General features: G+C 43.6%; 1 protein-coding gene across 1 annotated transcript; it reads right to left on the bottom strand.

Annotated features, from left to right (window-relative positions):
* Positions 1 to 144: 144 nt before the first annotated feature.
* On the bottom strand, positions 145 to 21,768 carry NRIP3 (nuclear receptor interacting protein 3). The gene is made up of 7 exons (XM_007172798.2): positions 21,355 to 21,768; positions 6,990 to 7,151; positions 6,377 to 6,459; positions 4,379 to 4,518; positions 3,659 to 3,711; positions 3,449 to 3,543; positions 145 to 3,149 (listed from the first exon to the last, which is right to left on the bottom strand). The coding sequence occupies exons 1-7, from the start codon at positions 21,526 to 21,528 to the stop codon at positions 3,134 to 3,136; spliced, it is 723 nt and encodes a 240-aa protein (XP_007172860.1). The 5' UTR covers positions 21,529 to 21,768; the 3' UTR covers positions 145 to 3,133.
* Positions 21,769 to 23,235: the final 1,467 nt, after the last annotated feature.

The following is a 23,235-nucleotide window of genomic DNA, read 5'->3' as shown; positions in this document are numbered from 1 at the left end:
GGGCTAGTAGCAATGGAGGAAATGAGGATGACAAAGCCTTGATTTCAGAAGATCCTTTAAGAGAAACACAGATGCAGCTGGGCTATGCCTGGGCTCCCCCATCTTCCAGGGGACCTGACACAAAGACTTTGTCAGACAAGCACACAGAGGGGAAGATTTCACTTTATTGTTACATTAATCTCACAAATAAACTCAACACAGCCAGAAACACTGAGCAGATAAAGTGCCAATGCAGAGGCCTGGCAACAGAAGGAGGGAGGAATCCAGTTCGTCTCCTCCATGTGCCCAGCCTAGAAAGATATTTCTATTATACAAGAGTAAGGGCAGCTGACATACCAAGCAACCCATCTATAGACACTTTGAGCTAAGGAATAGAAAATCTTACCAGGTGGGGTCTGTGCAGGGCAAGGAAATAGAAAAGTCAGAAAACATTTTTTCCTCAAATATGTCAGGCATAGAAATACCAAACGACAAAGACTATTTTTCAAACTCCCTGTGTTTTATTTGGACATCTAATAAGGAATGAGAGGGTTACAGTTCTACAGGGTTACTTCTTGCTACCACCTGTTTTCAGAACTGTGACCTGAGTAGACACTCTCTTCCCACACCCTCAATCAGAGGTACCAGAGAGAATTTTCTAGGATTCTGGGAAGAACTGACCTTCCCTGCTTAGCTAGCTAGCCTCAGAAAAGTGGACCCAGTGCTTCCTCATGAATATCAAGGAGATATGGGCTATCACAGTAATCAACCTGGAAGCATTTAAAGAAAATTAATGAGGCTCAAGACTTCCTATAATTACCTTTAGACATCTTTAGGTACCTCTATCAAGCCTGAGGTTTAAAGCACAATTATTCAGTTAGTGAATTCAAATGATCTGACTGCATGGAGTGAGATTATGATACCATAAGCTCAGATCACCCCAACTGTCTCTATTCCAAAACTGGAAAGTCACTGACTGATTTTCAGAGGCCAGAAAGATCACTAAAGGCCATCTGATCAACCCCCTGATGCCATATAATCCTGAACTCGAAGGGTCAAAATCAGTGGCATCTTTCTAACACCTGAGAATCCCTGGCCTCACTTGGTCCACAGGGAATCCAAATAAGGATAAACCAGGCCAAGGAACTTCTAACATGCCTCACTTGTGGCCGAGAGTCAAGGCTCAGAGTGGAGCTTTCTACTAGGGAAGAGGTGAAGTATTTCAACTCAGTCCTAGGATGAGAAGCAGGCCAAAGTGGTTCCATGATAGGTAAGGGAGGAGAGTGGAGAGGCCTCAGTGGAAAGGTGCAGGTGCCCCCATGTAAGAAAATGGGGGTAGTTTGAGGGGGCACTGAGGGCTGGTAACATGGGATCACCCCTGCTGAGCTTCAGATGTGGCCTCCCCTACTGTGGCTGTGCTTAGTTTTCCATCTTGCTTTCTCTGTAGAGGCTGATAAGAAGGGGGCCTGGGGGTGATGCAGTGACAACTGGCTACAGTATGGCTGCCTAGCTGTTCAAGTGGGGGTCACATCACCAAGTTCCTAGTCTTTAGGGAGCTTCTGAAAAGCTGAAAACATCCAGAGTTCCAAAGAGTTGTTTGATAGAGACAGTAGCTTAACGCTAGACAAGATTGTTGGTGGGATCTGGCAAAGTTTGAAGTAGGATCATTAAATATTCGAGGAACTGCTGCTATGAACCAAGGGTAGACTTGGGAATCTCTTAAAGGGACACCCACAGCTGGCTATTTTTCTCACTTCTCTGAGCACATCTCTGACCAAACTGAAGGGGAGATTCCATTACAGGTATCTATATGCCCAACTGACACCCCAACAGAAAGGCTTCAAGAAACCCCATGACCTCTTTGAGAGGGGTCAGGAAACACTGAGGAGTCAGAAAAAGTTGTTGTGAACTCTTGGGCAGGCTCCTGCCCTCCCTCTTTCCTTATACCAGGACAGAACTGAAGAGCTTCCCAACCCTCAATTCCCTGCCAGGAAGTTTCATTCCTGGCCCCCATCCCAGAAATGCTTCCCTAGGTAGGCTTTCCCATCAACTGATTCTATCCTTCTATTTTGGAACTGCTCTGGGTTTTTTCATCTCCTTTCCCCACTCCTGTTCCCGCTACTTGAGTCTGATGCAGACAAATAACAGGCTAGGCAGAAATACTGACTGGATCTTGGGGTTATCAACATCTGACAATGATGCCCAGATTATTTACTGAAGCCTTCAATTCCACCTCAGAGAGTGGATAATGTTCTTCTGTCTGTGAGTCCTTCCTCCTCCTCCCCTCCAAGACGTTCAAGGTGAGAAGCCACCTCATTCATCTTTATACCCATGGCTTTTAGGCACCAAGATAAGCACCTAAATGTGACAGTTTGGGTCAGGGGACTTCTAGTGGGCTCAGCACACAGGAGAGAGGGCTACCCAGATCCTCTGGCATCCATCCCCAAAGCATAGCCTTCTCCTCCCCTGCCTTTTTACAACCCCCCCCCCCCCTTCATCCTCCTCTCAAGGCTTGACGCAACAAATGAGCATGAACATGGCCTTGGCCTTGGCTTGTCAGGTCTGAATTCTAGGTCCCCTCTGCCACTGACTCAGTATATGAGCTTAGACAATTCAATTGCCTCTCCAGACCTTTAAATGAAAAGGTTGGACTAGATGATTTCTCTGGGCTCTTTCAGATTAATTCATACTTGAGAAATCAATGAATGAATTAGAAGAAATTCTAATTCTGAGCCATAGGTACCCTGCATCTCTTTGAAACAGTTGAAAGGAGGTAAAGGTCAGACACTTTAACTACAGGAAAAGAAGCAAGTGTATCTATGGAGAAATAGAACCTGGCAGTCCCTATACTTGACTAATAAAAGCAATTTCCTTGAAGAAGCAGAGAAATAGGCCACACGTGAGACCTGGCAGTGTCAAAAAGGTCTATAAATTAAGTGATCAAAGGAGTAAAAAACAATGGCTATAACCAGACAAGATCTCTAAGCACAGACTAAAATCTAGAGAGGTCTGGGTGGGAAGGACCCCCTGGAGCTTCTATTAGAGGGGAGGACTTGGTCCAAAGCAAGTTGCTACTGCATTTGGTTCAAACCCAGTTTTCTTAATCTCTCAACCTGGTATGTGTGCACACGTGCAGACATGCTGCAGGCTGTAGTTATGCTTCTGAAGTGCTGAAATGAGAAAAAAATAAAAGAAATGATACCAAATTCAAAGAAGTTAGACTGAAGGCAAGTACAATTTTAGTTTAAAAGCTACTCATCTTCCCCACCACTCTATGCAGTATCATCACTGCTCATTCTGAAATGTGGGCTATAGAGTTTTGTGGGATTGTGAACTCTGGGGGTGAGGAGGGGTATACTTGTGGTATGACTGAAGGTCAAAAGCAGGATACAACCCAATATCCTGTGTGAGAACTCCTCCAGTTAATGACCAATGGATTTTACTTGACCTGACCCATTTGGGCACTCACTTGTCTTCATTCAAGGAAACTGTTTCCTCAAAAGGGATTTCTTGCTTGTCTGTCTTCCCCATGATCAGCCGGTGCTTATCCAAGTTTATGATGCACTGAAAACAAAGGAGAATCACTGGTTACCGTCAATGATCCCACTATGGGGTCTCCATGTAAGAGGACCCTTGCCTCAGAGAAGAAGTACCAATGGGAATGTAGAATCAATCCTACCTTCAGGGATCGGAGAGTCTGGAGACCAAGGGACAAGTTTTTCTCATTGTCCTCTAATAAAAAAAATTAAGATTTAACCATTTTCATGTTGGTTTAGAAGTCAGCCTTATCACCATTAGGTTCTATGCAACCTACCTTCCTTCCTTCCTTCCTTCCATCCATCCATCCATCCATCCATCCAATAAACATCTGTTGAGCATTTATTATATTAAATAATTTTCCCAAATCATTATAGTTAAAAGGTGATAGAGTCAAGATTCAAACTGAAGTCTTTTTAACTCTAAAGGACAAAGGCCTTTGGACAAAAACCAGGAACTTAGAGTACTCTAGAATAGAGTACATGAGGGAAAGTATAGGAGTTGGTGGGAAATTATGAAGGGATTTATGGCAAAGGAGTAGGAGGATCTTGCCCTCTACCTCCAACTAGCCCACAGAAAGCTCTCAGGGGCCATTTTTACTGGCACACAGAAATGTTTGTTTTCTTACCCGTTGAACTTTTTTATTCTCTCAGTGATTCTCAACATGTCTTGAATGTAGCTCAAGGCCCATCTGGTACTTCAGAAGGCAAAAACTGGGACAAGATTTATAGTACAAAAAAGTGGAAACCTGGGATTTTGAAGAAGTCAATATTTACAGGCATAAAATCCCATGAGGGTTTGGTGGAAGGAGGGAGAGGGTTTAACTTAGGGGTCCATAGGTCCAGTCCCCCATTCTACTCACCAACCACGGCTGCTGGGCAGTCCAGGTGGAGGGAGCCCAGTGTGATCACTAGGTGCTCAATCTGGCCCACTACTTTCAGATGTCGGGGTAGAGAAAGCTTCTCTCCTTCATGCTTGTGAGATCTGACATGCTCCTTGAGTCTGCACAAGAGAGGAAATACCAGAATCCCCTTGGCAGAAGTTTCTGGTGGAATCTGGCAATGCCTACCTTCTGACACACAGCTGGAATTTTCCAGAGATTTCCTGGGTTAATTTACCAAAATAAAATGCTAGTCTACACTTCTTGTTTCAGCACTTTATCCTAAACATGCCAGGAGATATAAAAAACTAAAGATTCAGCTCCTGTTCTCAAAAAGCTATGTCACTATCTGCACTGGTGGAATATGAGAGTTGACACACTCAGAGAACCCTTTTCTGCATCTCAACATCCCTACCTATGTGCAAGGCAATTTAGTTAACATATCCTTTTATCCATCTGTGGGTAACAGATCTCAGAGAAGGCAGGTAAATCCTAATTTTAGAAGATGCTTTGTTCAGTGTCTAATTTTCTCTTTGTCTATTTCAGTCTATCCTCATCATTTAGTCTTAGGCTATAAGGATGGTGGAGGCAGGTACTTATTTGTTAAGTGCATTGATATTGGCATCAGCAAGGCATATTGTGGAGAAAGTCCTAATTAATTTAACTTGTCTATCTAGGGGAGGAAGGCAAGAACAGCACCAAGGTTTCACACAGTTATGTAAGCTGATTGGAACAGCTAGCACTGAGTTATTATGAGTTGGTGGATGAATACTTAATTATGGACTTTCTGTGCCAATACTTCTGCTTTACTCCATTTCCTCTCTTCTGGTGTTATGCCCCATCCAAAAGAAAAATAATTGCAATTTTACAGACGGTTATTAATTCCTCCGGAATCATGGCAGTCTTCTGCCTAATTATGCACCAGGACATTATTAGTCTTTCTGGAAACATCATGTTGCACTATAGCTCATCTCTTCACCACATAAAAAGCTCAGGATACTTCCCATAGGAGCACTTGTGTCCTTGCACTCCCCCCCCCCCACCCCATCCCCCGCCCTAAACAACAATGCACAAAACCCATAGAGCCAGCTTCAAAGAGTCACAGTGGTGGTGAGGGGCGAGGAGAAGTTAGAAATGAGAAGGAACAGAACATGTGGCAGAGGTCACTGATTATACAAATCAAGACTTGTGCAAGCCCTGCCTAAGAATAGGGATATTTTGAAAGTAGCTTAAAATGGGCCATTATATCTACCCTAGTGATTGTTTCAATACAGAGATTTAGGCTGGGGAATGCTTTGCTGTACTTAGGGCTAGAGAAGTGGAAAAGGATATTGGGTTGATCCTCCCATTTCTGGGCTAGACCTCAGGGCCCATCTAGTACTTTGGAGGAAAGAGAAGGAAGAAGAAAGGAAATAAAAGTACAGATTGAGTGAAAAGGAGGAAAGATACAAAATGGCTTTCTCTGACTAAAAAAGAGGGAGAACCCAATTCCAGCTGTTAAAGAACTGAAGATATTCAATATATGAGGTGTCTGCCTCACACCCAGTCCCCAGCAGGGGCAGCAGTAAGATCTGATTTTACCTGTTATTTGCAGAGAGGAAAGGTACTAATCACCCCTGTGATGGTTCAGGCCCAACAGCAATAGCAGCTCTATTCCACGGTCTCACTGATGCTTCTTGGGACAGGCAGTGTGGCCTCCAGAAGGACCCCAAGTAAGCTAAGGCCAACCACATCCCTGATTTTACTTCTCTGGGGTACACCAGCAGGGCAGATCCTTCTAACTTGTTGTCTGGGCAGGGCACAAATCAGGATCAGGGCATGGCATGCAATGAGCCAAGGATCTCATACTTTCTCATTCCAGAGCCCAAAGGTCTTTGCTCAAAACTTAATTGGTGGGAGTTAATGGAAAGCCTGGACTTCAAAATAAATTTAAGCAAAGAGTGTATTAGCATCTGACTTCTAGCACAAGTGGCTACTTACCCCAGTCTGTCCACACAGGCTGAAGAGATGAGATTATACTGACAGCCTGTGTCAACCAAGGCTTTCACATCCTTTCCAGCACACTGTGGAGAGGAAACATACTGTTCAATAGGAGCCAGAGAAGCAAAAGGGAAGAGAGATCCAAAGAGCAAGCAGCAGATGTCATATGAAAGGCAGGGTTGGAGAGCATCCTCACAATTATGGGTTGGTAGTGTCCCATCTTTATCCATTGTTGAGTCTCCTTTGAGGGGTTCTTTTTCCTGCTGAATCTAGAGCTTACAGAGGATCCCAAAGGACTTTGGGTATTTCATTCTATACACCAAGTGGCTCTTAATTTTGTGTGTGTGTGTGTGTGTGTGTGTGTGTGTGTATCACATACTCCTTTGCAAATCTGATGAAACATTTAGTCCTTTTCCCCACAAAGATGCACATGCATACAAATTACTGCATATATTTCCAGTGTTGCATGGAGTGCCCCCCTTAAAACTCATTTATGAATTCCATGATAAGACCTACATTCTATACAATTCGGAGAAGAGGGCCCCATTATTGGGATAATGGGCCCAAATCCTATTCTCCAGAAAACCTGGAAAAGCTATTCTCAGAACATTACCTGGCAAGAAACCAAAATCATGTCATCATCCTCAGACTTCTTTAGCCCCTCAGACTTGGCATGATTGAGTTTGTTGGTCTTGGAGGCCCAAGGGACACGACTGCTTCGGAGCTTTGACAGGTTGGTTTCCATGAGGCGCCTCTGCAGAATGTTATGAGGTTGCTTGAGGAACAGAAAGCAGAGGCTTCTTAATGACAGGTCATTTCCCCCTTCTCTCATTGTCCCCCAGGTGCTGCAGAAATAATGAAGGAGCTGCCCATAACTGAGCTCCATCTTTGCTTCTTATTTATTCTTCCTTCAAGTAAGGACTTCGTGGGTATTATCAGAGCAGGAACTATAAATCAATTTGCAGTAGGCAACCCTGAGTGAATGAAAGAGCAATGTGGGACCCTGGGAAATGCAGACAGGGCTGATAGTCCATGGCTAAAGAGAACTAAGGGACCCTTGTGATTTGTACTACCTGGGCTTTCTGCTTTCCCTTCCCTTACAAGGGCATTTCAGGAGGAAAGTGGCCATAGTCTATGTGGAATAAATGTATCTTTCCAGGGGACTTATAGAAAGGGAAGCTAATTCTCACAGGCCAAAGAAACCTTCTTAGCACTGGTTTTCAGGAGTTCTGCGTACTTCTATTTCAAGTCTCACTCCCTCACAGTATTATCCTTTGGACCCAAATACATGTGCCTTGGTGACTTGGCTCTCCTGTGGGCTGAGTTATCCATGGGTGGATGAGATAGGAAGACAGGGATTCATACCTGCTGCATAACCCTCTTAGGAGACACACTTTAGAACCTGGCAGATCCGAGAGGAATCATCCTTACTGTTATCCTCTGGACCCCAAGGAGCATAAGGCTCCTCCTGCCATGTGCTTGTCATCCATTCCCGCTCTCTTCAATGGGCCAAGAGTGGAGTATAAAAGGGACAGAAACTGACCAAGAAGCAGGGGACTTAATTAGACCTTATATCTGTGCCAGGATACCTAAGGTTAGGGAGAAGAATGAGGAATATGAAATCAAGTCTGCTCTTTGATAGAGCTTAGGAGAGTTACTAGGGCAGATATATCTATGCTCTATTGTTTCTACTCAAAGTGGCCTCCAGGAAGTGTAAGCCACCTCTTAAAGTCATTTGACCTGAGAAATTTCTATACAAAAGCATATTATTCCTAGTTTACAATAATATTGAAAATTCCTCAAAGGATGGAGTCTAACCCCAAGTTTCTATGTGACACATACTAGATGGCATTCCAATTCTAGGGGGGAAGAGAGTTACTCCTAGAAGCCCAGAGCCTAGAACCTTCCCCAGGAAGGGGGTAGAAGTGCAGGAGGTCTTCATTTCCACCATATTACAGATTTCTGAGGAAGAATGGAGTCAGAGCCATGACTCGCTGTAACCCTGGTGAGGCGAAGAAATGGTTTCCCAAAATACACTGATTCTTGGCAAGGCAGATTTTAAATTAGTATCCTTGGGAAAAGGAGAGAGAGGGGCATTTAAAAGAAAATGAGAGCTTCTTAACTTGACAAGGAGCTGGAGGAAGTACTAACTCTGATTTCCTGATTGGACCCTGGGAGAATGCTTTGCTCCTCAAAAGAAACAGAAATTCTTCATTCTTATCTCTCTCACTAATAAGCCTAGATTCATACTAAAGCAGGTGTTTGTTTCTGTCAGGTCCATGCTTAGCATGACCAACTCAGATAAGCTGGATTTGTAGAACTGAAGACTGGAAGGGACTTCAAAGGCCATCTGAACAAAGCCCTCCTAACCTAAAGTTCGAGGCTTTCCTTCTACAGTGGTCTCGCCCAACACCGCTTTACCTGGTTATTCTGAATCTTGAGAGGAGTCTAATCATCACTGGACAGATCAGGCAAACAAGGAAGGTTCTGAAATCGTTTTCCTTGAAGTCATCTCTCTTTGAATTTTCCTACTCTACCCTTTCTCCACAGGCTATACACATACTCAAAGTTCTCCCACACTGGGAAGAAAACTCCTCCACAAACCCTCAGACCCTGCCTCCTCAGTGCCACGTCCTAATCACAACCCTGCCTTAAACGGTCTTAAAAAACGGTCGAAATCACTAGTCTATTTCCTGACATCCTATATTTTCTTCACTAAAATCACTTCTGATCCCACAACACCAATAACGATCTCCTAATTTCCAAATCCGACAGACATATTTCAGCCTTCATTTTACTTGACTTCTCTAGGGCGTTCGGCCCTGCTGACTATTCCTTTATTTAGTAACCCAAAAAAGGTTCAAACATAATACATCTTCAATATAAAATATTCAAATGTCACTTTAGTATATACAATTAAAAGGGAAAGTCTCTGCAACCCTTCAAACCTTCTCAGTTCTACTCCCTACAAAGAACAACCATTAAATTTAGAAGTATATCCTTCCAAAAATTTTAATACATCTACAAACATAAATAAAAACAGGATCATACTGTAACACTCTTCTAAATTTTTAAATTTTTGTTTAATATATGAAAGGCATTTTTCTATGTCAGTACATATAATTCTTTTCATTCATTTTTATAACTAGGAGTCTTCATAGTATAGTTCGGGAGTTGAAAATTCACAGCCAATAAACTCATATGAACCTCAGAGATGCTTTTCTGTAGCCATTTAATTATGCCCTTATGTTTGTTTGTTTGTTTTTTTGGCCACACCACATGGCGTATGGGCTCTTAGTTCCCTGACCAAGGATCAAACCTGCACCCTCCGCACTGGAAGTGTGGAGTCTTAACCACTGGACCACCAGGGAAGTCCCTGCCCTCATGTTTTAAATGACAACGTAACTGCACATTTACCTCTGCTCCCAACGAAAATTTCACTAAAATGATAGTCAAGGAACAAGAAAGGCCTAAACCTACAAGAACAAAGAGAATAGTAAAGTAAGCAACAACAATAACAAAAAAAGAGATTTTGACAAAATTTTGGAATCTAAAAAGCAGGCGAAAAACTGGTAACTGACCTAGACTAGAGAAAGCTAAGTGCCTCACACCATTTTACTTCATGGAACACTGGAGTGGCAGAGACTGCCAGTTGCTAATTAAAATCCATGATCTCCTCTTCTTTCTGGACAGATACCTAGATTATGTTTCCCAGCCTTCCTTGTAGTTAGGCAAGGCCATATGACTGAGTTTGGCAAACAGAATGTGAGTAGAAGTGACACACTAGGCCTGACCTGTAAACCTCTCCTGTGTACACTCCTCCATATTCTTTTCCACTTGTGACGGGCTGGAATGGAGATGACCCTTAGGGTAACCTTCCTGGAGGTAACATGTTGAAGACAGAAGAGCCACTCACTGTCAGCCTGGGTCCCTAAATGACTACATGGAAGAAGGCTGTCTTGTTGACCTTTCCACTAGAACTGTTACCTAAGAAAAAATAAACTATTATATTTGAACTATTTTATACTTGGGGGTCTAGCTGTAAAAGCAGTTTTCCTACTTAAACTAAAACCCTGGAAAAGCTGAGGAATTAGAGGTATTAGAACCTCTACAAATGGAGGGTATGATTAGGGTTGGAAAGAGATTAGTATAAAGCCTGCATAAGACCCCTACTTGATCCAGACAACTGGGAAGAATGCCAAAACTTTATTCTTTTTGTAAGAGTAAATCAAAAGACTCTGGTTGATTGACAGTTTGGCTAGGCTTAGAACAGATTCCTACAGCAGCTAAGAATGAGGGTGGAGTGCCATACTATACCAGAAATGAAGAATATGAGTTGAAGGGCTCACAAGGAGCCTTGCATAATGAAAGATAAAAGACCCAAACCAAGATTTCACATCATCAAGAATTTTTGGAATATCATGGATGACAAAGATTCCAAAAGTTTCCAAAGAGAAAAAGATGATTTCAAATACAAAGGATTAGGAACCAGAATTACATAGGACTATTCAGTGGTAATAATGGAAGCTAAAAGACAATGGAATGATACTTTTAACAAATCTGACAGCACATAATTTCTAAACCTAGCCAAGCTATCAGTTAAGACTCAGGAAAGTTATTTCCCAAGAATCCTTAAAGCAGCTTCTGAAGGATATACTCCACCAAAGCGAGGGAAACCAACAAACAAAGAAAAAGCATAGGATCCAAGAAATAGAGTATACAATAGAGAAGAGAAACAAGGGAAATTCTGAAAATGGTGTTGAAGGAAAAGTCCAGGATATTGGCTGTGTAGTGGGCTTTGAGAGCAACCAGTCCAAAATGAAATGGGAGGATAGAGCACTCCAGGAAGGATGTCTCCAAGAAAAAAAAAAAAAGAACCTGCTAGATCATCTGCAGTTTTAAGGTACTTGGAGGAGATTTAAATTTTATATAGAAAATTAAACAAAGGGAAAAAACTAGGCAATTATTAATTTTGATAAAAATAAATATTTGTATGAGAAAGGAAACATAATTATGGTATAGTATTTGACTCAGCTGTGAATAATATGAATATAGTCATAATAATGTAAGCAGTAAATGCTGATTTGACCCCAAATAGCTATTTAATTGTTATTAACATATTACAATATTAATATAGTAGGAGAGGGGACATGATGGGAAGGTATAAGATAATTAAGGAACAGTTTAAATTTTTTTTAAGTTTTAAATTATATACATGTGTTTTTTGATAAAAAGTAAATTTAAAAAATATACCCTATACATTAAGAAAGCATACAGCCATAAGAAAAGCCAACTTATGATGGCTTAAATGGAGGTGTATTTTTTTCTCACATAACAAGAAGATTGGAGGTAGGCAGCTGCTGGCATTAATTCAGCAGCTTAACAATTTCAGGGCTACTGTTTCCATAATTCTCTTGGATACTCCCTCATGGTCATATGATGGGTGCCCCAGCTCCAGGCATTACATCCACATCTAAGGAAGGAGGAAGGAGGAAGGGACTCTGTGCCATCTATCCTTTTTATCAGGAAAGCAAAAGCTTTCCCAGAAGTTCCCTCAGCAGTCTTCTGCCTATTTCTTCTTGGTCAGAATTCCCACAGCCACTTCTAACTGCAAGGGAGTTTGGATGAATTTAGCTTCTGTGTAGAGGAGTCAGGTAGATAGAAAAGGGCTGAAAATGGGTGATGATTTAGCCAACTAACAGTGTCTGCCAAATCATGCAAAAACTGAAGTGTGTGTACATGTGTGCACATGCACATACATGTGTGCACACACACGTACACGCACACACCAACAATGTAACTTAGGCAGATGTAATGTCAGGTTACCCCATAACCAACCACCTTAGAACCTATTTTTTTTACATCTGCCCTACTTTATGCATTTTAAAATAGCACATCATCTATAGACCTATGAGTCTGTGGTACAAACATACCTCAATTTATTTAACTACTAATGGACATGTAGATTATTTCTACATGTTTGCCATTAGAAACAATGCTTCAATAAACTCAACATTCCATTTTTTTGAAACTCTCCTCCACTGGCTTCTAAAACCACTTTTCTGTCTATTCTGCATCTGTTTCATTTATTGGCTCCTTTCCCTCTGCTCACTTCCAAAATGTTAGTGTTCCTTGTTGCTCTATCTTAGGTCCCTTTCTCACTCTACAAAACCTTTTAGGGCAATCTTATCTGCTTTCATTGTATAAATTACTACCCTTATGATGATGACTCCATCTCATGCCCAGCCCTCACTTCTGAGTTTCAGACCCATAGAACCAACTGCCTCTTTGAACTTCTCCACTTAGACACCCCACAGGCACTTTCAAACTTAACTTGTCCCACTGATCTTTCCCGCAAAACTTGTACTTTCTCCAGTATTCTCCGTCTTGGTGAGTGAAATTCTGCCTCTTTAACACCTTGTAGTTTCCTCTCCATTTCTGCTTTTATTGCTAAATTCAAATAATCTCCTAAAACATTATGTTCATGGTCTCCTTCCCCTACAGTGGCTCCCTTTCCAGCTGTATCAAACACAAAATACTCAATTTAGCATTTAAGATCTTCCACTAATTCATCCTCCTTCCAGTCTTATCTTTAATCCTCCATGAAGGCGTTCTACTTTAGCAAAAGGAGCACTTATCACATACTACCTTGGGCAAATCACTAATCTCTCTAAGCATTACTTTTCTCTCAGTCTCACCTTCTTCATCAGTAATAAAAGAGGTTTGAGCTCCATAGTCCTGTTCTATTTTAACATTCTGGATTATTCCCTTTACACCAACCTGGTAAAATGGCATCACTACACGCCCATCCATTCTTGATTCTTTTCTTTTCCTAAACTTCCATCCCAAGTATAGATAGTCCCCAACGTACAATGGTTCAACTTATGATTTTTCGACTTTGTGATGGTGCAAAAGTAATACACTTTCAGTAAAAACTGTACTTTGAATTCTGATCCTTTCCCAGGCTGGTGATATGCAGCACAACACTCTCTCATGATGCTGGCAGAGGCAGCAAGCTGCAGCTCCCAGTTAGCCTCATGATCACGAGGGCAAACAACTGATACACTTACAACTATTCTGTACCCATACAACCATTCTGTTTTTTCACTTTCTATACGGTATTCAATAAATTAGATGAGATATTCAACACTTTATTATAAAATAGGCTTTGTGTCAGATGATTTTGCCCAACTGCAGGGTAATGTAAGTGTTCTGAGCACTTTTTAGGTAGGCTAGGCTAAAATACGATGTTCAGTAGGTTAGGTATATTAAATGCATTTTCAACTTAACAATATTTTCACCTTACAATGTGTTTATCAGGATGTAACCCCATCGTAGGTCGAGGAAGATCTGTACTGTTGCTACTTCCTCCAAAACTTATCTGGTATCGATCTACTTCTCCTCATCTTTACTGCTTCCAATCTAACACAAGCCACCATCATCTCTTATCTGTGCTACAACAGCCTCCTAACTTGTCTTCCACCTCTTCCTTCACCCTTCTCCAAATCATTCTCTACACAGCAACCAGAGTAAGCTTTTAAAAATATAAGTGAGGGGCTTCCCTGGTGGCGCAGTGGTTGAGAATCTGCCTGCTAATGCAGGAGACACGGGTTCGAGCCCTGGTCTGGGAAGATCCCACATGCCACGGAGCAGCTGGGCCCGTGAGCCACAGCTGCTGAGCCTGCGCGTCTGGAGCCTGTGCCCCGCAACGGGAGGGGCCGCGATAGTGAAAGGCCCGCGCACCGCGATGAAGAGCGGTCCCCGCACCGCGATGAAGAGTGGCCCCCACTTGCCGCAACTAGAGAAAGCCCTCGCACGAACCGAAGACCCAGCACAGCCAAAAATAAATAAATAAATAAATAAATAAATAAATAAATAAATAAATAAATAAAAATTAAAATAAAAAATATAAGTGAGATAATACATTCCCTTACTCAAAAGCCCTTCAATGGCTTCTCATTGTTCTTCAGACAAAATTCAAACTTCCTACCACGGTCTACAGGGCTCTGTGCCATCTGGTCCCTGTCTATCTTTCCAACCTCCACATACCTACCATATACACACCACTCTACCCTTTATTCATCCACACCTCCTTGCTCAAAAACTCTTTCCCATTCTAATGCCCTTGCACGTGCCATTCCCTCTGCCTGAAATGTTTTCCCCTAATATTTCAAATAGGTAGCTTGATCTCATCTTTCAAGTCTCAGCTCAAATATCACTTCCTCAAAAACATCTTCCCTGACCATACTATTTAAAGTAGGCACTCCACTTCTTTAGTTACTAACATATCCCACTATTCCTTTCAGAGTAATTATAAGTCCAGAATTATTTTGCTTATCTAGTTGTTTATTATTTCACTCCCCCACTAGAGTGTTAATTTCACAAGGGCAAGGACCTTCATTGTCTTGATCACAGCTATATCCCCAGCTCTTAGCATAATACCAAATGAATAAATCTCTACCCTTTACTTCTTCAAAAAGCCTTTCTTGATTAATATTATCCAGTTCTTTCCTTCAGAATCCCTTCAGTACTCGTACATTACATAGTTTGTACTACTTGCATTCCCATTCCTTGACTGTTGCTTTGTAAATATGCTTAAGTGGTTTATTTTTCTGTTTATTGAAATATTGCCTTTCCAAGGGCTATCTTCTACTTTCCAGGTGTACTTCAAGATACACAGTATTAGTTAGATAGGTGCTGCAGGTACTCTGGTGGCCTTTTGGACATAGCTATGTCATCTTCCTGACATGGATCCTGCTTTATGCTTTAGCTCAACAAGGCAACATTAAGCAGTCACAGGTTCTCTATTGTTCCTGCAGTGTGGCTGCTAAACCCTAACCAGCATTTAGGCATCTAAATCCTAAGCGGGCAAACTCAAATGTGCTGCTTTTATCACCATCGGGAGCTTCTGAAAGAAATGGGCACAGTGGGCAATGCTGTGTTCCAGGTAGACATAGCTGAGGTTCCTCAATCTAGAACCCAGTCTGATTAAATATCTCTTCTAACCAGGCTGTAAAGTGGGAAGAAAAGTGAGGTGAGAGGAAACAGGCTATACGGCAGGATACCACAGAATCACGATTTGAGCAAGAACTTCTAAGGCCATCTTCTCAATCCCTTTACCTACACTGCATTGAATCCAGACAGAATCAAACTGATAGATTTCTGTGGTCCACAGAATGAATCAGACTGGAAAATAGGAGAAATTATAGAAGTCTGCTTTCTTTGTAGCATTTACTCTCAGAGGAGAAACCCAAGGTTTCTAGCTTCCAATAGAACTACAACTAGAACCACTTAGAAATAGGGGTCAGCAAATGGCCCAGAAGCCAAACCCAGCCTGCTGCCCATTTTTGTAAATAAAGTTTTATAAGAACACAATCAGCCCCATTTGTTTATTGCCTATGGCTGTTTTGCATTACAACAGCACAGCTGAGTAGTTGAGACAGAGACTGGCCTGCAAAGCCAAAAACAATTACTATCTGCTCCGTTACAGAAAAAGTTTGCCAACCCTTGACTTAGAGTATTGTTTAAACTATATATGCTTTGGAGTCAGACAGAGCTGAGTTCAAGTTAGTAACCACCTTGCAGAGCTTTTGGGAGGATGAAATGAGATGGTTTTTACGAAGCATTTAATACCGTGTCGGGTATAAAGTAAGCACTCAAATTTTAATAATTATATGTATGTGTACATATGTATTTTAAATTCTCATGCTTGGCTTAAAATTGAAGCTGACTACCATTCACTTTCTTTTTCTTAAAAGGGCATGAAATCATCTTACTCCACTTTCGTCTTCATGTACAGTTTGTAGACAGACATGGGCTCCTGATTGACTCTCACTTCAAGCCCAATATACACATCTCTGTCTGGTCTTAGAAGTCTAAAAGGGCACTAATATCTGTGCCTTCTCTTCTTTATTTGTTAGCTGAATATACAACACGTGACCCTTTCTACACCACAGGAACATAGACAGATTGTCCTTAGGTTTACTGCTGCTCAAAATCACATGGAATCTACCTAAGGCAGTCTGTCACATTGCCCCAGGACTTCTGTGTTCTGTCTCTTTGCCTTTGCCTTATGACCCAACAGACATGTTATTTCAAAGAGAACAGCCTTATTCCTGATTGTTACCTGCTGGTGTGAGATGGTGGTTTCTCAACCGCCCATGGCAGACTGTATTTTTGTTACAAAGGATTCACACAAGAGCAGGGAATTCAACCAGATAACCTGTAAAGTTCTTCTTACTCTGAGGTTCTATAGGGCACACTCAAAGCAGCCTCCTCTCCATATAATCTCTTAGTCAGCTGACTCACCAGGGAATGATGAAACTCTAGTCAGATGTTGGTCACCATCACTATTGTCGCACCAGACCAGAGTAATCACTGCTTCCACTGAACTCCTCTAGCGCTTATTGACTACAATATCTTGACAACTACCATAGGCTTCCTGGTGGTATTATTTACATTTTCATGGAACTATCTATTCAACATCTACAACTGAATAGCTAATAGACATCCCAAACTTAACTTCTTCAAGAATCAAATTCCTGATTCTTATTCCCTATCCCTAACCCACTCCTCTTGTATTCTTAGCCATCTCAGTAAATGAGAAACTTTATTCTTCCAATTGCTAGATCAAAAACCTTGAGGTCATTCTTGACTACTCTTTCTTTCAGATCCTTAATCCAATCTCTCAACTAAACTTGTCAGCTCTGTCTTCAAAATAACCTGAGGGTCTGATCTTTGCTTGTCCCCTTCACTGCCTAGCACACTGCTCTGTGCCACCATCAACTTTCACCTGGATTACTATCTAACAGCTTCCTAACCAGTCTCTCTGCTTCTACTTTTGCCCTCTATAGTGAAATCCACACAGTAGTCTACTTTGTGAAATAAGTCATGTCGTGTCACCCCCTGCATAAAATTTTCCACCAGTCCCATATCAGATTAAAAGTCAAATATCTGTACAATGATCTATAAGGCCCTAAGTAGTTTGGCCTCCCACTATCTCTCTGATGTTATCTCCTATCGCCCTCCTGTTGCTCACTTTGCTCTGGCCACAATGGCCTCCTTACAGTTTTTTAATCACATCAAGCACACTGACAATTCAGGCCTTTGCACTTGCTGTTCCTTCTGCCTAGAACATTCTTCTCCAAGATATTTTGCTCTCTCATTTCCTTCAGTATCTTGTATAATGTAATCTTATCAGACAGGCCTTCCCTGACCATCCTAGATAAAATAACAAGGCTCTACTCCATCCTACCCTGGCCATTACACTCCCTATTCCCTTATCCTGGTTTATTTTCTCCATAGCACTGATTACATCCTGATATATTATATATTTACTTGATTTATTTTCTGCCTTCTCCCTCCCACAAGAATGTAAGTTCTATGAGGGCAGGAACTCCGTTTTGGTTCACTACTATATCTTCAATACCTAGATTATGCCTGACATGTAATAAGTGTTCAATAAATATTTGGGGAATAAATTAATTAATTGGTCCTATCCTTCCCCCTAATCTATAAACTCACTGTACAGGTAAACTTTGCTGTCTTCTTCTTTGTGGTCCTAGCACCTAGCATTGTGTCCTGAACATAGCAAGTGTTCAAATAATGTTTGCTGTAATTAGGATTCGATCACGGCTCTGGAAATCTTCAGTTTGCACTAGATCCTGATGTTATACTGGTATTTCATGCTCCTCTTCTAAGACTCCCAAGTTCTCTGGTCCAAAATCTATAGCACTATGGATGTCTTGTGGCATTATGAATAACTTATCTACAGGATACCACCCAGGGCTGCCCTCATTGACAGAAATTCTGATCAGGTAGATCAGATACTAAGAGTACAGGGCTAGTTATTTCATGGTCAGTTGGCTTTGCTGTGTTCCACCATCCTTCCCCCCAGCCTTCTCCTAATTCTAGTGAGTTTTGCTAAAGCATTTGGCTAGAAGCAGAATCAATCATATATAGGAAAGCAAAACTGTCTTTCTATTGCTGAATAAGTAAGGATATAGCCTGATGGTCAGTAATATTATCATATAGGAAAGACAGCATATTATCCCATGACATGACTGTTTTTAAAAATTAAAAAGTCCTTACCTCAATGAGAAAAACAGTTACGAACCTGGTAGCTAAAAGAAAAGAAATTAGAATACGCAAAACTCCAAGAGTGATTTTTTTCTCTACCCTCATCAACTAGAAAAATAATAATAAACGAAATAAAATATTACTCACTCATATCTCTGATGTTGGTTCTTAATCTAATACACAAAAAAGAGCACAAGATAAAAGGACAAACAAAAATAAGACAGCCAGACGTAAGAAATAAAATTAATTTAGACTTTGTAGCAGCCAACTACACACAAACAGGAAAAGGGCAAAGGCACCTCCCGAGGGCCAAGAGAACAAGAACACACTTGACTGCCTATGGATGCTTTTTGCCAATCCAAAAAAAGTTGGCAGGCTGGATTCAAATAGTGAACGTTACAGAAACAGCATGGTAAAAGGTAGATAATTCAGAAAACTCAGCAGTATAATTCTAATATAGGTCACTCGTAGGAGGGAAACAACCCACAATCTTCTCACTGGCACAAACCCCAGAATCAATTAAAACTAATTTGTCCTTTCCCCCCTGTCTCCCTCTGGTGCCATCCCTTCCCTTTTCTTGTCCCTCTTTTATTGAGTTTGTACTATAGATTTATACAGTTAATTTTTGCATCCTCAAAAATTTCACTTTGGTGAGAGAACACTGAGTCAGCACTGGTCTACACTACCAGATATATCCATAAAGTGAAGTGATACAGTATTTCTAAGGTTATTTCTAAGATTATCCTGATCCAGGAGCATAAGTTCCAAGAAAGCTTAAGCATGCCACCTCACCCCAGTACTCAGAGCTCTCCTAGCCCTATCTCAGTCTGCCTTGGCATCTGTGACCTGTTCTAGCTCTTCCGTGCAATCACTTGCACATTACAGGTGTGAGAACAGTGAGAGAGGGACATCAACTCATGGCAGTGGGGGGAGGCAGGGGAGAGAAGCTGTGAACCATGGTTCAGGGTCTCACAATAAACTGCTGTGTGTCACATCCACGGCAATAACCTGCTTCTTGAGGAAGCGTCTTCCTTCCAGCCTACTGCCTATGTTCTACGCTATCAGTTCCTGTGTGGCTCAGCTAAGACAGACTGGAGTCAGAAAAGCAGATGGAGTTCTTCCTACACAGGATGAAGCAGTATAAAGAATGCTAGGCAGAAGAATGGAGAGGCAGTTCCTCAGGGCTAGGAAATTCCTTGACATCCCAGGACAACCAAATGTCAATCATATCTTAAATCCAGCATGAAGGGAAACAAAATTCCACATTGTACTTATTTTCCTATTACTGTTTATTGGCTGAGGCTTCCAGGAACTAGGATTATTGTGGCAGGAACTAGGATTATTGTGGCCTGAAGGTAAGAAGACTTGAACCTGATTTGCTAAATGAATCTAGACTGTAGTAAAGTGAAAGGAGGGAAGAAAGACAGTTATCGCTTTTCTAGGAATACATTTCAGTCACTCACCGCTCTGAGTTAGCATGAATCAGATTAACTATCCTGTGGCTTGTGCAGGTAAAATACCTTTTAAAAAACAGAGCAGGATAATTGAGTAAACATCCCCTGTACAATAAATAACTAAAAATGATTCTCTATCACAATGGGGGAGGGAAAATCTGATCTTGGTATCTATGTGTCATTAGAGTTGATTTAAAAAAACGAAGAAGAAGAAGAAGTAGATTCAGCAGCTCTGCCCTCCATACTCATCTTGTGGCGCAAAATGGCAATTTCAGTGGCCCAGGCTGACACCCCCCCTTCCCTGACAAATTAAACATTCCAAAAGCTCAAAAAATACTGGAAAAATTAAACAGAGCATCTACTTCATTTAAAAGACATTTAAGTAATGCTTCATAAATTATTGCCTAGATGAATGAAGTGATCGTGAAATTCAAGAAAACAAGTTAAACTACAAGAAAATTCCAGATAAAACTACAAAGCTAAACATCAATTTGGTCCAGTGACTTAAATACAAGAGTCAGATACAGTTCTTTACACTAGTAACCCTTAGGCCCCCATAGGATCCCTCCTATAGATAGAGGACAGTACGGTCTTTGAACTCAGACCTCCAGTCCTGGAGTTTCTCCTTCTTAATGCCAAGAACAACCCTGCTAGAAAAAAAGACTGCGCCAGCCCCAGCTCCAGCTCCACACGTGAGCCGGCTGATGAGCTGGAGCAGCCTGGCCTCCTTCCCCTATCCACTCTTTGGGGGTGGAGTAGCAGGAGAGGAAGATGATGCAGAGAGGTTTGGGGCTCAGGAAACCTTCAAGGTCCACCCTTTTTCTCTCCCCAACCCCCGCCCTCCTGTTGGAAGGTCAAAGGTAGATGAGACCAAAATCAAACGGAGAAGTAGATTTTGCATAGGGGGGAAACGGATTCAACAAAACTCAAGTGGATCTGGATGTGGTGACTGCGCAGAAAGCCCCCTTCCCACTTCGTTCTCTCCTTCTCACACCACTTAGGAGTCACCTCTGTCTGGGTCACGGGCCCGGCCAAGCAGCCTGGGAGGCAGCGGGAGCTACCCTGGCTGCGAGGCTCAAGCCCCAAGCAATCAAACTCGGTATTGCGAAAAATGGGAAGGAAAGGGGACCTGGGGGCAAGAAGGCAGGGCTGGGTCTCTTCTACTCCAGAGGAGAGACACGGAGGGAGGAAGCTGCGCTGAAGGGAGAGCGAGCTGGAAAAGCTACGACGGAATCCCGAGAGAAACTAAAGCAGGGGGATGCTGGATGGAGAGGAATCCGAAACAGAGCAACAGCTAGACAGCCGACAGTGGCCGGCGGCCGGCGGGGGCCCGGCCGCTGACTCAGTGAAAGCTGCAAAGGGCGGGCCCCGGGAGACCTCACAGCGCGATGGTGACGGGCCGCCGCGCGCGGGGACCCCGAGGCGGGCGCGGCCGCGGGGGCTCACCGTGTCCTTGGACGAGCCCAGCTTCTTGAGGCCGTCCAAGGGCAGCAGGTCGGCCGAGTCCTTGTGGATGAACTGCACGGCCTGCTTCATCCGGCGCTGCTGCCGCAGCGACGCCGCCTCCCGCCTGTCCGTCTCCTTGCGGCCGCCCTCGGTGAGGAGTCCTGAGTAAAACATCGCTGAGGCGCCCGCGGCCCAGCGTCCCGGTCGCTGCCTGATCCTCAGCAGCCCTCAGCCTCGAGCTTCTCCAGCGCCGCGAGAGCCCCGCGCCGCCTTTTTTATAGCCGAGCGTGACGTCACTGGGAGCAGCCAGTGTACACGCGGGGGGCGGGGCCCGCACAGCGCCCCCAGCCTGCGCGCTGCTTCCCAGCGTCCCGGGCCGCTGCCCACCCCGCACCACCCCGCTGGGGCACAGGGCGGGAGAGGAGGAGTGGCGCTGGCGAGACTGACTCCGAGCACCAAGGTCTACCGCGGCAGCTTTACCCAACCGGTCCCTCGCGTTGTGGGTGCCCCGCATCCCCTGGACCGAGATGAGGTGTGGGGAGGCCAACGCAGGAGCGGCCTCTCCCACGGCAGCCGCCGCCACCTCCTGGTCCCCGCTCACCTGTCCACGCCGTGGCCGACCCCGGGATCACCGACAGCCGGGCCATGCCCCGAGTCCTGCCGCCTGCGCCGCTGCTGCTCGGCTTCACCAGTCCCCACTTTCGCGCCCCTCCTGGAGCCCTAGCGCCCAAAGCCCCGGCTCCAGAGGACCGGCGGCGCGCTCCGAAGTTGGATTGCTAGGGATTTCTCCAACTTCAGATCGGTCCCCACCCACCAGGCCCACGTGATTGGGGAGGGGGCAGCCCCTGAGGGCCGGCCGGAGTCGGCCTTCCGGGGACCCTCCCTCCTCCCTGCTCCCTCTGCCCGCGGACCCAGGACCCGCGCATCCGAGCCAGGGAAGCAGGGCTTGGTGGATGCCTGCGGGTCACCCTGGGGCTGAGGAGTGGCGAGGGTCCCCGCCTCCGCGCGACTGCACACGAGTGCGAGCCCTACATCTTCTCTTCGGAACACCCGGCAGAAAAGCATGTTTTTCTCAGCCAACACTCGGGCTCTCTCCAGCATGACTCCGGGAGCAACTGGAACCCGGTTTTCTTTGTGAATCTGTCATACTCTCAAGCCATTCCAATCGGGTCTTCAGGCATCCTGGGTCCTGGCCTCGACGTTGTGACTTAGTACAAACCACGTTTTCCACCCTAGAAACTACCACCACTGCACTCTCCCACCACATCTCACAGGAGCAGGCATGAAATAGAAAGATCTGCTCCCTGAAGAGAACCAACAAAAGTAAGAATAACGACATTTACTGAGCCTTTACCATGCACCAGGCACCAGAATAAATACTTAAAATGCAGTCTCGCATTGAATCGTGGCAACAACTTATGAGATAGTATCATTATTCCCATTTTACAGGCAAATGTCTGAGACCTCCTAACTGGTCTCCTGAACGTGCCTTGGTTCCCTTCCAATCCATTGTTCCCTGCTGCCAGAGTAATCTTTTCAAACTACAAATGTGATCATCTCACCTCCCTGCTTAGAGCACCACAAAAGGCTTCCTATTGCTCTCAAAAGACCCATATTCTTGCATGGTCCGCCCCATACCTGCATCTCCACTCTGTACTTCAGCCTCATGAGCCTTCTTTCCTCCAGTTCCTTGGAGGAGCCATTGTCCCTCTTGCCAAATGGCTGATCTTTGAATATCCTGTTCCCTCTATGTGGAATGTCCCCTCCAAACCTGTGTAGTAAACAGACCTCAATTCCACTGTCATGTCTTTAGGAAAGCCTTCTCTAACCTCCCAGAGGGAGTGAGTTCTTCCTAATTATAAACTACGCATCTCTCCTGGA

The sequence above is a fragment of the Balaenoptera acutorostrata genome, chromosome 9 (genome assembly GCF_949987535.1).
Source record: "Balaenoptera acutorostrata chromosome 9, mBalAcu1.1, whole genome shotgun sequence".
Classification (NCBI taxonomy): domain Eukaryota; kingdom Metazoa; phylum Chordata; class Mammalia; order Artiodactyla; family Balaenopteridae; genus Balaenoptera; species Balaenoptera acutorostrata.
This window is presented reverse-complemented; position numbering and strand designations above follow the sequence as displayed.

What these genes read in the sequence shown, in the direction of transcription:
- NRIP3 (XM_007172798.2), bottom strand. Translation starts at nt 21,528, where the DNA reads ATGTTTTACTCAGGACTCCTCACCGAGGGCGGCCGCAAGGAGACGGAC. An exon ending in GCCTGTGTGGACAGACTGGG is followed by an intron (nt 4,519 to 6,376) that starts GTAAGTAGCCAC and finishes TCTCTTGTGCAG; the next exon opens with ACTCAAGGAGCATGTCAGAT. An exon ending in CTGCCCAGCAGCCGTGGTTG is followed by an intron (nt 3,712 to 4,378) that starts GTGAGTAGAATG and finishes TTTTTTTATTAG; the next exon opens with AGGACAATGAGAAAAACTTG.